Source organism: Gracilinanus agilis, chromosome 2 (assembly GCF_016433145.1).
Source record: "Gracilinanus agilis isolate LMUSP501 chromosome 2, AgileGrace, whole genome shotgun sequence".
Classification (NCBI taxonomy): domain Eukaryota; kingdom Metazoa; phylum Chordata; class Mammalia; order Didelphimorphia; family Didelphidae; genus Gracilinanus; species Gracilinanus agilis.
This window is the reverse complement of record NC_058131.1, coordinates 37,308,480-37,322,579: the sequence shown is the minus strand read 5'-3', so window position 1 is coordinate 37,322,579 and position 14,100 is coordinate 37,308,480. Positions and strand designations below refer to the sequence as shown.

Genomic DNA, 14,100 nt, shown 5'->3' with positions numbered 1-14,100 from the left:
TTTTAGTTTAATATAATCAAAACCATTTAATTTACATTTTGTAATTTTCTCTAACTCTTGCTTGGTTTTAAAGTCTTTCCTTTCCCACAGATCTGACAAGTAAACTATTCTGTGTTCACTTAACTTGTTTATAGTTTCCCTCTTTATTGCAAGACACAATGGCGTTTTGTGCAGGATCTGAGAGCAGTGAATAATTTTGTTAAGAAGGGACATGCAGTGGTACCTAGCCCAGCAAATATCATTGCCAAGATTCCAAGTAATGCGGCCTGGTTCACGGTTGTGGACCTGTGCTGTGCATATTTTACTGTACCTCTGCATGAGTCCAGTCAGAAGATTCTTGCATTTTCCTGGGAGGGAAAACATCTCTGCTGGACGCAAATTCCACAGGGATTCGCAGAAAGCACAAATATCTTTTGCCAAACCCTGCAAAGAGATCTTGAAACCATCATATTCACTGAGAGCAAGCTAGTAGATTATGTGGATGACCTTTTGCTAATGTCACCAACTGCTCACATCTGTCAAAGGGACAGCAAATATCTGTTGTAAGAGCTATGCAAAAGGGGACACAAAATTTCCAAAAGTAAGATTCAGTGGGTGTTACTATGCGTAGAATACCTTGGCTTCGTGTTGGAAAAGGGTATAAGACGGATTTCCCAAAAGAGAGTTGCACATATACAGAAGCTGTGCATGCCTAAGACCAAGAAGCAGCTCCGTGCAATATTAGGTATCACAGGTTACTGTAGGCAGTGGATACCTGGTTATAGTCTGATCTCAAAACCTCTAACAGACTTGACTAGGAACACTGTCTCAGAACCTTTAAAACTGACACGGGAGCACAAGCATGCTACAGAAAAACTGAAAACAGCGGTGTTGACCAGTCCTGCACTTGGAATCCCTGACCATGCAAAACCATTTCACCTGTTTGTGCATGAGGACAAGGGAATAGCCAGTGCAGTGTTGATGCAAACTCTTGGGGATCAGTTCAGACCAACAGCCTATTATAGCTCCCAGTTAGATGTTGTGGCTAGGGGGGATGCCACCATGTATGAGAGCAATTGCAGCTGCAGCCCTAATGGTTAAAAAATCTTCTGATATGGTTTTGGGATGTAGGATTATGCTGTACTCTCCTCATCAAATAGATACCATCTTGAAGAACGGCAACCTGCAAGCGTTTACATCCCAGCGCTTATCCCATTATCAAATTGTGTTGCTGGGCAATGAGAACCTAACTTTCCATCGTTGTAAGGAGATCAACCCAGCTACACTAATGCCAGACTTACCATTAGAAGGAGAACCCATCCACAACTGTGCAGAAACCTTGGACATGGTTCAGAAAACGAGAGATGACCTGACCGATATTCCTTTGGTCTCTCCCGATCTCACTTTGTTTACCAATGGTTCTGCATTTGTGGTAGATGGAGAACGGTATACAGGCGCGGCTGTAGTAACTAAAGATGAGACTTTATGGTATGCAGCTCTACCTAAGTCCATGAGTGCTCAAGGGGCTGAAATCCTGAGTCTTACCAGAGCTTTAGAAATTGGCCAGGGTCAAAGGTTGAACATTTGGACCAATAGTAAATATGCATTTAATGTAGTACATTGTACAGGCCAAATCTGGAAATATAGGGGATATATAACAGCTGGTGGGAAGGAGATAGCCTATGGGAGCCTTATAAACCAACTCCTGAAAGCTGTCCAGTTACCTAAGGAAGTGGCAGTAATGCATTGCAGGTCACATCAAAAGGGTATGGATGAAGTCTCATTAGGAAACAGGAGGGCAGATGTAACCACAAAAATTGGAACCCGGTTCAGTCCGGTCCATGTGCTGAACTTCTCCTTGGTGGAAGAAGCAGATCTAAAACAGGCATACTCCCTGAGGGAAGTGAAGCACTGGGTAGAAAATCTAGGGGCCAAATTAGTGAGAGATGTATGGTTTTCTAGTGAGGACAAACCCATTCTTCCAAGATCTTTGTATAATACCCTATGTAATGCATTGCATGTCAAAGGCCATTATGGGACCCAATCCTTAGTAGATGGTATTCGAAGACACTGGACAGCTCCTGGTATATCCACTTGTGCAATTAAAACATGCCAAAAATGCAAGGTTTGCTTACAATATAATCAGGGCGTGACTAGAATTAAGGGGCTAGGAGGCAGACAATTGGCATATACCCCGTTTGAGTGCTTGCAGATTGATTATATATCAATGCCCAATTGTCAAGGTTACAAATATGCCCTAGTCATCATAGACAGGTTGACTCGATGGCCAGAAGTGTTCCCTGCAAAGAAAAACAACGCAGCTTTTGTGGTGAAGACACTTCTGAGAGAGATAGTTCCGAGATTCTCTGTACCAGCTAGAATAGATTCAGACCATGGATCACATTTTTCCCAGAACATCTTGCATGAGATTTATAAGACCTTGGGGATAAAGAGGAGTTTACATTCAGTCTATCACCCCTCTTCCTCAGGGCAAATTGAAATCTGTAATAAGAGAATTAAAACTCTCATTGTGTTCTGAAAGCCATCTGAAATGGGTACAAGCACTCCCCATTGTTCTTTTTTTGACACAAGATTGTCACCGTATGAACTTCTATATGGGCACGCTCCATGGCATAGTTCATCCCAGAAGTCAGCTCTCTTATCACACATTGGAGCTGAGTGTCAGCTGTATAGATATATAAAAGCTTTGAAGAAGAGACTGGATGACTTGCACAAACTTGGATTGTTAACCCAGAGAGTTCCTTTAGACTTTAGCTTACATCAGCTTAAACCGGGAGACATGGTCTATATAAGGAACTTTACAAGAAAATCTGTTCTAGACCCTAAATGGGTCGGGCCTTTCCAGGTGCTATTAACAAGCCCAACTTGTGTGAAAGTTGAGAATAGAGACCCATGGTTCCACATCACGCATGTAAAGCCTGTTAAAGAACATCATGAAAAACCTCCTGACATAGAGCAAAATGAAATGAATGCCCTGCCAGATCCACAGCAAACAGACAGTTATGATGAGAATGAATGAACTGCTTGAAATTCTAAAAAGGAAAACACCAAGAAAAAAAAAACACTTTTTTTTCTTTGGCAACACAAGACAACACAAAGTTAACACAATTACATCACTACAGCTAATGTTCTGGATTAAGAAGGTGACAAGTCAACCATCAGACAAGATGATAGACGGCAGACAAGTATGCATGCAGTACAGAGGAAGAAACGAAGAACATAGAAACTAGAAGCTGCAGAAATTCACAGCAGAGGCGGTACCAAGGAATGGACAATCACGAGAGTGTTGTAATCTTATTAAGTACTGTGCAGGAAGAGGACTGGAAGGAAGAAATCCGTGGAGCAGCTATCATGTTATAAACACACATGGTACATATGAAATATCACACGGTAGTTGCATGCCATACTACATATGGCTAACAAGGGGAATTATGATTCTCCAGTGGGCCAGAAGATCCTTGCAGTAAGGGTAAGTATGTGCATACATCAGCACACTTTAGTTCATTGGACACAACACAAACTGATTGTTCACTTTTTGGTATAGACCTCATGTAGATAAATGAAAGTCTCTTCTGTATATATGTATTATATGTACATATGTATTATATATAAGGGAAGGGTATCCTAGGATCCCTAACATATCAAAAGATCCATTGTTTGTTTTTTGATTTGGTACACATCAAGGGAACTTCCATCTGTAAATAGGCATTGTGGATAGCCTAATTATAATTACTAACCCATAGAATAGAATTACTAACATCTTAGGGAAAGATAGCTTTAGAGATCTTTGAAATACAGAGTTAGTCAGGGAAAGTTACTATAATCTATAAGAATATATATATGGTGTGCATATATTAATGACTAACAAAATGAGATTAATATACTAACAATATAGAATTTAGGATTATTAATACCACTAACTTAGCTTAAGTAAGGTACTAACATGGAAACTTAGTTCTATAACATTTTGCATATAGAGTTTACCATATTTCTTTTGTTATGAGTTAGGAGCAAGTTTTAGAAGACCTGTAGGTTGTTACATTTTTGCTTTGGATGTGTTTCAAAGATGTTTGCATTGCATGCTATAGGGATAGTGTTGGCAACTTATAATTGTTGCAGTTTTGGAATTTCTTTTTGTAATAATTTGTTGCATGTTATGATGTTTGTATGTTATTCCAAAACCTGTTTTTTCCCCTTGATTATACTTTCCTTTTTCCATCCTTAGATAGGGGTAGATAATATAGATAAGCAATAGCATAGCATAGCAAGATTGGTAAGGGGTTAGGAATAAGACATTTAAGTTTAGGGTAGACAGGGTAATAAATGCTACAATATCTTAAGCCTGCAGAATTTCCAGTGGAAATTCCTACTAGAAGAGGGGGAATTTACTGTTGTGTGCAGATGCAAAGCATGGAATCCCTGCAAAGGTACAGGGATAGCCTCACCCAGAATTCCAGGGGACCCCCCCCCCTGGAGAACTTTGGGTGAGGGGCAGTTGAGAAGGGTTGGAGACAGTTAATTGGTGGGAATGGATGTGAGCAGACACTCTGCTTGCTACTCCTGACTTGGGGGTTCTCCTGAGGTGGCCATTGTAGCATAAGCCAGTGGTTTCTACTTATAGGGTTAGCCTGTTTGTTATTACTATTCTTCATTAATATAATTATATAATTACTTAGTGATTAGCGAGTAAGATATTTATCAATAGCAAGAGAGCCAGTTTCAGTTAAGTGCTTCATCCCCTCTTGAGGGGAGGGGGAAGGGCAGCATTTACTTAGCAGTGCAGGGTTTCCTCTCATTATCCTAAAACCCTCATTTACCCTTTCTAGTTTTCTTTGTTATTACTTAATATAACCTTTACCTTCAAATCTGTGCCTGATAATTATTTGGGAAGATACTCACAACTCAGTCTGTACATTTAGTTTGAATCATGTTGGCTGCCAGTTTAAGAAGATCTCCTCTGTCCTCAACTGTTAGATAACTAATTTCTATATACTCATCATACTGACCTGTGACGAATATAAATTTAAGAAAAGGAACATCAATTGGGGTTTCAGCCATAACTGAAACTTACCAGAAGAATCTTATTCCTGTCTTCATTACCAACTGAAGAAGAAGCAGTTAGAGGGGGAGGGGTTTGTGAGCCAGGAGTGTTTAGCCCCCTCTTTTCCTCACTGAAGCCTGTCAATCTCTGGCTCTTGACTTAAAGCTCTCTTTTGCCCTGACACATTTATCTGCTTCTCCAAACTATCTGTTATTATCATCATAACAAAATCTTGCCTCGGATATTTCAAGCTGTGAAACCCTGACCCTGCTACTTTATCTGTGTCTCAGTTTCCTCATCTGTAAAATGGATGCAGTGCTTCATATCAGTGCTACTAGCTTATACCTTAAAGCACCTCCTAGTGCAATTATAAGGAACAATTTTAGGTAGGTAAAATTTTAATGCACTTTGAAAATTTTAAGGCACCCAAATCCTAACTATGTACTAATACTATTAAATGATAATTTTTTGGTTTCCTCCATGAAGATATTAAGATATTAGAGGCATGGATTGTTTTTGCTTTCCCATCCGCATTCCTAACACTTTGTATTTTGTTCTGTATGTAGATGAATCAGTTTTTATTTATTCATTCAGTATTGAGTTATTGGAAAGAGGAGACACTGGAGGCAAATGGACCAGATATGAGATTCTTGCCATCCACCAAGATAGAAGTTACTCTTGAGTCTCCTTTTCTCTGTCTCTCACCCTCACCTTAAATGCCTCACATCAAGTACACAGTTGTATGTAGACCCACATTTCTAGAATCAGTCACAGCCAGGATGAGGGATGCATCATAGTAAGGATTCTCCCCTTTAGTGTAGGTCTGGGAGGGGAAAATGAAGACAAGAATAAGCACCATGTTGTCCTCCACAGAGCTCACAACAAATATAAAAGTCTCCTCTGGTGACTGACAAAATCCACCTACCTGGGAATGAGGCTCTCCTCAGTTTTCCCAGGAGCCCGAGTTAAGATGTGTCCAGTTCCAGTCAGAACCTCCTCACTGCCTCCCTGAATTCTCCCTTTCTCCAGGAATGGGAGGCAATGGGGCAGAGGCATGAACAGTCATCTGAGATACCTCCAAAGCCTCCAGGTTGGGAGCTCCTGCCATGTCTGTCATCTCCCCAAAGCGCTTGGAGTTCTCCTGGTTCCTGGGGATATAGATAGAGTCCTGGGGCACAGAGAGAAGCCTCCCCTTATCTAGCTATAATCGGCTATAACCTTTCCAGTATCAGTCTCTAAACAGGATCTTCTCTTCCCTCTTGAAGTCCCAAATTGGGGGACACAAAAGACAGACTCATCTCCAGCCTCAGCCTCAGCCAGTGTGACTTAGTGAGGCTCCAGAGACCTGGAGATGAGGCTCAGAGGAACCCTGGGGCTCATTTGCATAGAGAGACACAAGGGGGCTGCAATGAGCCCTGCTCACAAGATAAAAGCTTCCTCCTTCCTGCCTGCCTTCTCAGGACTCTGAATCCTCTTTGGACAAGTCTCTAAAGGCCAGGATGGTCTCCCCATGCCACCTTCTCTGGCTGCTGGTGCTGTGGGTTCAGGGTAAGTCTCAGTAGAGTAGGGAAAGGGTTTAGAAGCCTCCAGACTTTCAGGGATTAGAAACCTCATGAGCCTCCCATCCAGTGTTTGAGGAAGCCTCCTGGACAGAGGGAGGCTTACAAGCATGATGAGGTCCAGAACACCTATACTGGGAGGTATTTGGGGAAGATGGATTCTATCTCCTGTTGGCAGGAATCACAGATAATCGTCACTCCCTCATTTGAGTCTCACATTTCTGTTTTCTTCTCATGTTGTTGACTTCCTAGATTCCCGAGGAGCCATCGTGATGACCCAATCTACAGCTTCTCTGTCCAGTTCTCCAGGAGAGAGTCACTATCAGCTGCAGGGCCAGTGAGAGCCTTATGGTAGAAAATATTACATACTTAAATTGGTACCAGCAAAAACCTGGCCAAGCAACCAGGCTCCTCATCTATAGAACTACTGGTCTGGCAACTGGAGTGCCTGCCCGCTTCAGTGGCAGGGGGACTGAGACAGATTTCACTCTCATCAGCAGTAGCCTGGAGTCTGAAGATGCTGCAGATTATTACTGTCAGCAGCAGAAGAGCTTCCCTATCCCACAGTGCTCTAACCCTGAACAAAAACCTCTCTGGGCTCTTCAGAGGAGGCAGCTCAGAGCAGCAGCTGCTTCCTCCATGGTCCCAGGGCAGAACAGCTTCTGTCCCTGCTGAAGTTCACAGCTAGGGTTCCTCTTTCCTGTCCCACAGCTCCCCTTCTTTCCAACAAAGCCTTGTTCATTTTGAACCAGAAATGATAGCAATAAGCCATGAGAAGAAAAAGAAATTGCAGGTATCAGAATGAACAAAAAGGAAATAGAACTATCTCTTTTTGCTGATGATATGAAAAAATATAGAAAGTCATATAGATTCGATTAAAAATCATTAAAATTACCAATAATTTTATATAGTAGCATAATATAAAATATGCCTTCATAAACCATCAGTATTTCTATATTTCTGTATACTAAGAATGACCTGCAAAAGGAGTTACTCAAAGATAACCCATTTAAATTGACCATGCATAGAACAAAGTACCTAGAAATACAACCAGAATCTATATCAATATAGTTATAAAATGCTTTTTACACAAATAAGCCAGATTTAAATAATTGGAGATATAATAATTACACCTGTTTGGGCAAGACCAATGTAATTAACATGCCAATCTTACCTCAACTAAACTACTTTTTCAATGCCATGCTTATTAAATTACCAAAAATCACTTTAATGAGTCAGAAAAAAAAGCATTTTGAAATTTCATTTGGAAACAAAACCTTAAGAATATCAAAAGAAATTTTAAAAAATATTAAGGAAACCGATTTACCAGACCCAGATTTCAAACTATATTATAAGTCAATCATTATCCAAACTATCTGGTACATGCTAAGAAAGAGAAAAGTACCTCAGGGGAACAGAATAGAAAAACAGATTTTAATAAAAGATTTTAGTAACAAAGGTAAAGTTCCAAGATTTTGAAATGAGAATTTACTTTTTGTTTCGAAAATTATGTGGAAAACTGGAAGACTGTTTTGCAGAAACTAGATACAGGTTAATGTCTTATAACATTTACCAAGATAGTATCAAAATGGATACATGACCTGGGTACAAAGGGGAGATATTATACACAAATTAGAAGAACAGGCCACATATTATCTATCAGATTAGTGGAAAGAAGAAAATGTTTGAATGAATAAAAGATAGAAAACTTTTTTTTAAATGTAAAATTGATCATTTTCAATGCATTAAATTAAAGAGCTTTTGTACAAATAAAACTAATGAAGCCAAGATTACAAGGAAAACAATAATTTTTGGTGGAAATTTTGTAGATGATTTCTTTGATAGATGTCAACTATCTAACATATAGAGAAAACTTGGCCAAATATCTGAGTGTGAGCTATTCTCAATGAATAAATGATCAAAAGATATAAAAAGTTTTCAGATGAACAAATAAAAGCTAAATGAACAGTTTCTCTATATCAAAATTGATTAGAGAAATGCAAATCATAATTCAGAGATTTCATTTCAACCCTATCACATTGACTAAAACTAAAAAAAGGGGAAAATGACAAATGTTGGAGGGGTAACAAATGTTGGAGTGGAATAATAGGAACATTGATACAGTGTTGATGGAACTAGGGAGTGATTCGATCATTTTAGAGAGCAATATGACATAATAATCAAAGAGTTATAAAACTGTGTATATCTTTTGGCCTAGCACTGCCTCTATTTACATGTATTTTCTAAGGAGATCGAGGAGAAAGGAAATAAATTATATTCTTAAATATTTATAGCAGCTCTTTTTGAGATAACGAAGAATTGGAAACTGAAGGGATGACCATCAGCTGGAGAATGGATGGACAATTTGTGGTGTATGGTTGTAATGACATACTATTGTGCCATGAGAAATGACAAACAAGATCTAGCCCAAAATAAAAAAAAATACTGGAAAAGATTTATATGAAGTAATGCAAAGTGACATGAACAGAACCAGGAGAATGTTGTACACAGTAACAATAATACATGATGATCAACTGTAAGAAAGCAAGGATCCAGGACAACTTCCAAGTTCTTATGATAGAAAAGGATATCTATCATCAGAAAAAAATTAGACAGCATATAAATACAGATTGAAACGTATCACACACATCACTTTATTTCCTTCATGAATTTTCCCCTTGTTTATGTAATATATGTCTTGTTTCACAATATAGTAAATGTGGAAATATGTGTTATATGATAATATACTTATAACTGATATTACCTGACTTCTTTAGGAGGCAGGAGGGCTAGGAATAAAGGCAAAAAAAGAATGAGATGCAGATTTTTGAACATAGTTAATATGAGAAATTGTTTTTTTGGGGATATGCATATTTGTTAGAATTTAATAAATATTTATAATTGTTGTGAGGAAGATTAGATTAGTTATTGATTAGGTATTAAGTACATAGCAGGAAGGAGCTGGAGCTGGGAATTCCAGGTTGGAAGGAAGGAGCAGGAAGAAGTGACTTGGCTCTGAGAAGGGACTCTATTAGGGGTTAACACAAACTGTGGTGAGCCCTGGGGAGACCTCAGAGTAAAGGACCCTGCATCCGGATTTTCCTCTGGGATCTTGTGTGGAGGTGGCATCTAGCAAAGAGACAAGATCAACAGTGCTGTGCCAAGGGAAGAGGAGAAGTTTGAGATCTGGTGGATAGTGTTTCAAGCAAACCCTCCCTACTTGGTACCTGAGACCACCTTGGCTCTTGGCATCCAGAGATCATCAGTGGATTGCAGTGAGAATCCCAAAGCCACAAAGCCCGTAGCTGAGCTGCTCAAGCCTGGCAGGTCCAGACTGAGGCAGTCACTCAGAGACTCCATTTACAGCTCCTTGGGCCCTGTTAGTTTAGGTCATTAAGTTAGTGTAGTAATAAGTCCTTCCCCTTCCCTATGGTCTTGTCATTAGGTTTTAAGGTTTTAGAGTAGACATCCCTATCCCTCCTTTTAGTTGTTCATATTAAAACCAGTTATATCCTGTTACCTTGCCTATGGGACTCAAAGCCTCTGGCCCAGGTTGACAGTTGGTCAACTGTCTCCTTGTCAGTTAGGAGCTGCTTGGTTGTTCTGGTCCCCATGTTCAGGTCTAGTCTCTCATAAACCCCAGTGTGTGTACCCACAAATCTCTTAGTTTTATTATAATATCCCTGGTGTCCCTATTACCCTTACTTATCTTTTCTACATAATAAATCATATATATCATTATTGCTATGTTATCTACAAAATAAAAATAAATATACCTAATAAAAGATCAGGCAGTGTTTCTCCTTTTGTGTTTCCATCACTGGTATTCATTTTTTTTCTTTTTAAAAACCAATAGAGAGTGCAGTGTAGCGGAGCTGCGAGGTCCATGGCGGAAGTGGCGGCCCGGGGTAAGTGAATGGTTTTACCCAGTGGGCCCTGCGTTGGCCCTCGCCTCAGTCGCATCAGTGGTGCCCGTTATCCTATCTTGGTGGGGCCATGGCGTTCACGTTCACTGCCTTCTGCTACATGCTGGCGCTGCTGCTCATTGCCGCGCTCATCTTCTTGGCCATCTGGCACATTATAGCATTTGATGAGCTGAAGACTGATTACAAGAATCCTATAGACCAATGCAATACACTCAATCCTCTTGTACTTCCAGAATATCTCATCCACTCTTTCTTCTGTGTCCTGTTTCTCTGTGCAGCAGAGTGGCTTACGCAGGGTCTCAATATGCCACTCTTGCCATATCCTATTTGGAGGTATATGAGTAGACCTGTGATGAGTGGACCAGGACTTTATGATCCTGCAACCATCATGAATGCAGATATTCTAGCATACTGTAAGAAAGAAGGATGGTACAAATTAGCTTTATACTTACTATCATTTTTTTCCTACCTATATGGCATGATTTATGTTTTGGTGAGCTCTTAAGATGATATTCAACAGACTCAGTCCAGTTAAAAGTGCATGCAAAAGCCACAAAGTTGAAAGGATTCTGTCCAAGAACCTGTTTCCAAGATTAGCTTATGAAATATGATCAGTTACTTTAAAAAAAAAAGACTCCTTATTTTTAAAATGTTTCCACGTTTTTGTTTTTGTTTTTGTTTTTGTGGAAAGACTTTTCATATGTTATGCTCGGACAAAGAAATTAAATGGAATTATGTATAAATGAATATAAAAGGATTACCTCTGGTATTGACAGGTTTGAACTTGTACTCCGTAGGAATAGCCATAATTTTCTGAATAATTGTATTAATTATTGAGTGTCCTTAGCCTATTGGAAGTTTTTGTTTACAGTAGCTTATAGTAGCTTATTTTGGCTCTATTGAAATACTAATTATAAATTATTGTAGAGATCAAGTGCTTTTGAAGGACTGAAAACTGTATATCTGACCTTGTGGAAAATCTCACAGGTTTCTTCATATATCATGTAGAAGATTACATGGATATATTTGCAAAAATAAGGTTGGTGGGATTTTTTTCTTAACATTTGAATATTAGCCCTATATATTGCATGACCTAGGAATTCCCCATAATAGTTCCATACAATTCATACACTTTAATCCTTAAGCATTAGTGAACTTAATAAGAATATATACTAAATTATCTTGGAATGCATTTAAAGTTATTTTAAATGTTTTCATTTGTAGAAGTCACTTAGTAAGAAATTCGGTATTCTAATTATTGTTACAATCCAGTGATAAGATATTCTTAAGGACTTGCAAGTTATACCTTAGATGTTCAGAACAGAAAATGAGAGAGAATATTGTGCAACTACCCTGTTGTTCCTTAGTGCAATATAATAAAAGTCTAAAATTAAGACTTCTTTTCAGTGCATTGTTTTAAAGACTGCAGAGAGCTACTTAAAATTGCTTTATCTACAACTACAATAAATACATATTAGTTATATTTTTAAACCAGTATTGTTATGGATTTTTTTAAAAATTCTATTCCTAAGTGAAAAAGGGGCATTTAAAATTTCTAGGCACACTAATCCTTGATTTTGACAGACTCATATAATTGAGATTTTTTTCCCATTTGTTTAGGGTTTAAATGGCACTTTTAAAAAATTTCTAGTTTTAACTTTTTTTTTAAATAAATTTATTTCTAGCAAAATTCTTTTATTCTCTAGACTGTTGCCTTCTCTTCTGCTGTGGTGTATGTTAATCATAGTGGCTTCAAGTTTTATTTAGTAAGTGTCCTTGTGATTTAACATCAAATATATAGAATTTCTTAGTCATAATTAGCCTAAGTTATTTGAATATATTAAAATAAATACATTTTCATAAAGTAACAAAGTGGACTTTTTTGTCGATTGTAAAAACTGTGTTAAATTTTTTTCTTAAAGCAGATGTTATTTTCTGTATAGTTAAAAGTGAAATAATGTTTTAAAATTCTACCATTCTCATTTGGGATAGAATAACCACAGAAATAGTATTTTGAGATAAAAATCTATGACCTTTTTCTTTCTTATCTTGTGTTGGTATCTGTCTTTTCCCCAATATCCTCTCCAAATAAAAAGCAAATAATAATTTTCCAAGCTACAGGAAAATATTGAATACTACAATGTAATGAAGAATTTTAAATTGCTGTTTCATTGAGTTTAAGGTACTTCAGGGTTTTTTCTCTTACTATTTGGTTCATCTCCAGGATTCAATATTGGATATTCTCTTTTTAATAGAATCACATTTTACAAGATACTTAAATAAAAAGCATTTTTATAATTTGAATCCTACTTAACACTACTTTTTTTAACCCATATCTTCTGTCTTAGAATCAGTTCTATGTATTGCTTCCAAGGCAGAAGAGCAATAAGGGCTGGGCAAAGGGAGTTAAGTGACTTGGCCGGGGTCACGCAGCTGGGAAGTGTCTGAGGCCAGATTTGAACCTGGGACCTCTCATTTCTAGGCCTGGATCTCAAACCACTGAGCCACCCAGGTGTCCCTAACACTACTTTTAAAAATATGAAAGTCTTTTCTTTCTACCCAACATAGGTAGACTCTAATCTTAAATGGGCATCATAATACTTTGATTGATATACAAAGATGATATATAAGATGTCCCAAAAGGCTTAGTGCATTTTAAACTTTAATAGCTTAGCTTCAAATTGCATTATATTGTGTTCAGTAGACTACATTAATAATTCCTTGATGCAAATATAACAGATTGTGTCAAAATAGATCATTTCACATAACATTTGGTTATAAGACCTTCACTGTTTAGCCATTTGATGACAATATGCATTTGGTTAGTATGAACAAATGCTAAGAAATTTTACACACAAAATAGAATCATACATACACACACACACATTTTAGGTTCATGGCCTGGGGAAGTATTCTGTTTTTGACTTGGGGGTAAGAGGTCAGACAGATAAAAGGTGCATATACAGTTAAAGGTACCAAAAGTCCCTGCCAAGTAACATGAATACTTTGAAGAAAAACAGAAGGTAAAGATGGCCCGAAAACAATTTTTGATAATGTGTTGTTATAACAGGTGTCCAGGAAATCCTGACTTAGATCTAGATATTCAAAAAGATTTATGCCTAAAGGGCTACTAGTTACCCATTTTCTGAGCTGTGATCCAGAGAATGGGGCCTTGGCTTTGAGTCACAGATAGATGAAGAAGCTGTTAGCCATAAACCAACAATGGCACAGTTTAGCTGAAGCTTATCTGTAGGGTCCTTTCAGTACATTAATCATTCGTCTATAGTTTTACAGCTCCTATAGAAAATATTCTCTATCATTGGCTTTCCCCACCCTAAATCATCCACACATTTTGTAAAATGTCAAATTTTTAATGTTTCAATTACAATTAAGCTGAAATACAGATATAGAAATATAATACCTTCTTAGGTGGTCTTGGTTTGGAAAAAACAAAACATAGACCCTTTTATACAGTATCCCTTTCCGTTGGGTTTGCAAATGTAGTGTTGGTTGGAGCATTTGTTTTTATGTAAGTTAACATTAGAATGTACCTTAAAAATCCTAATATACAGTA

General features: G+C 38.0%; 2 protein-coding genes across 2 annotated transcripts in view; both read left to right on the top strand.

Annotated features, from left to right (window-relative positions):
- Positions 1-14,100, top strand: part of LOC123233181 (zinc finger protein 208-like) — a 347,813-nt gene that overhangs the window by 190,162 nt on the left and 143,551 nt on the right. The gene's annotated exons all lie outside the window — the stretch shown is intronic.
- Positions 10,597-11,031, top strand: LOC123236701 (protein cornichon homolog 1-like). Its single transcript, XM_044663081.1, has one exon. The coding sequence runs from the start codon at positions 10,597-10,599 to the stop codon at positions 11,029-11,031; it is 435 nt and encodes a 144-aa protein (XP_044519016.1).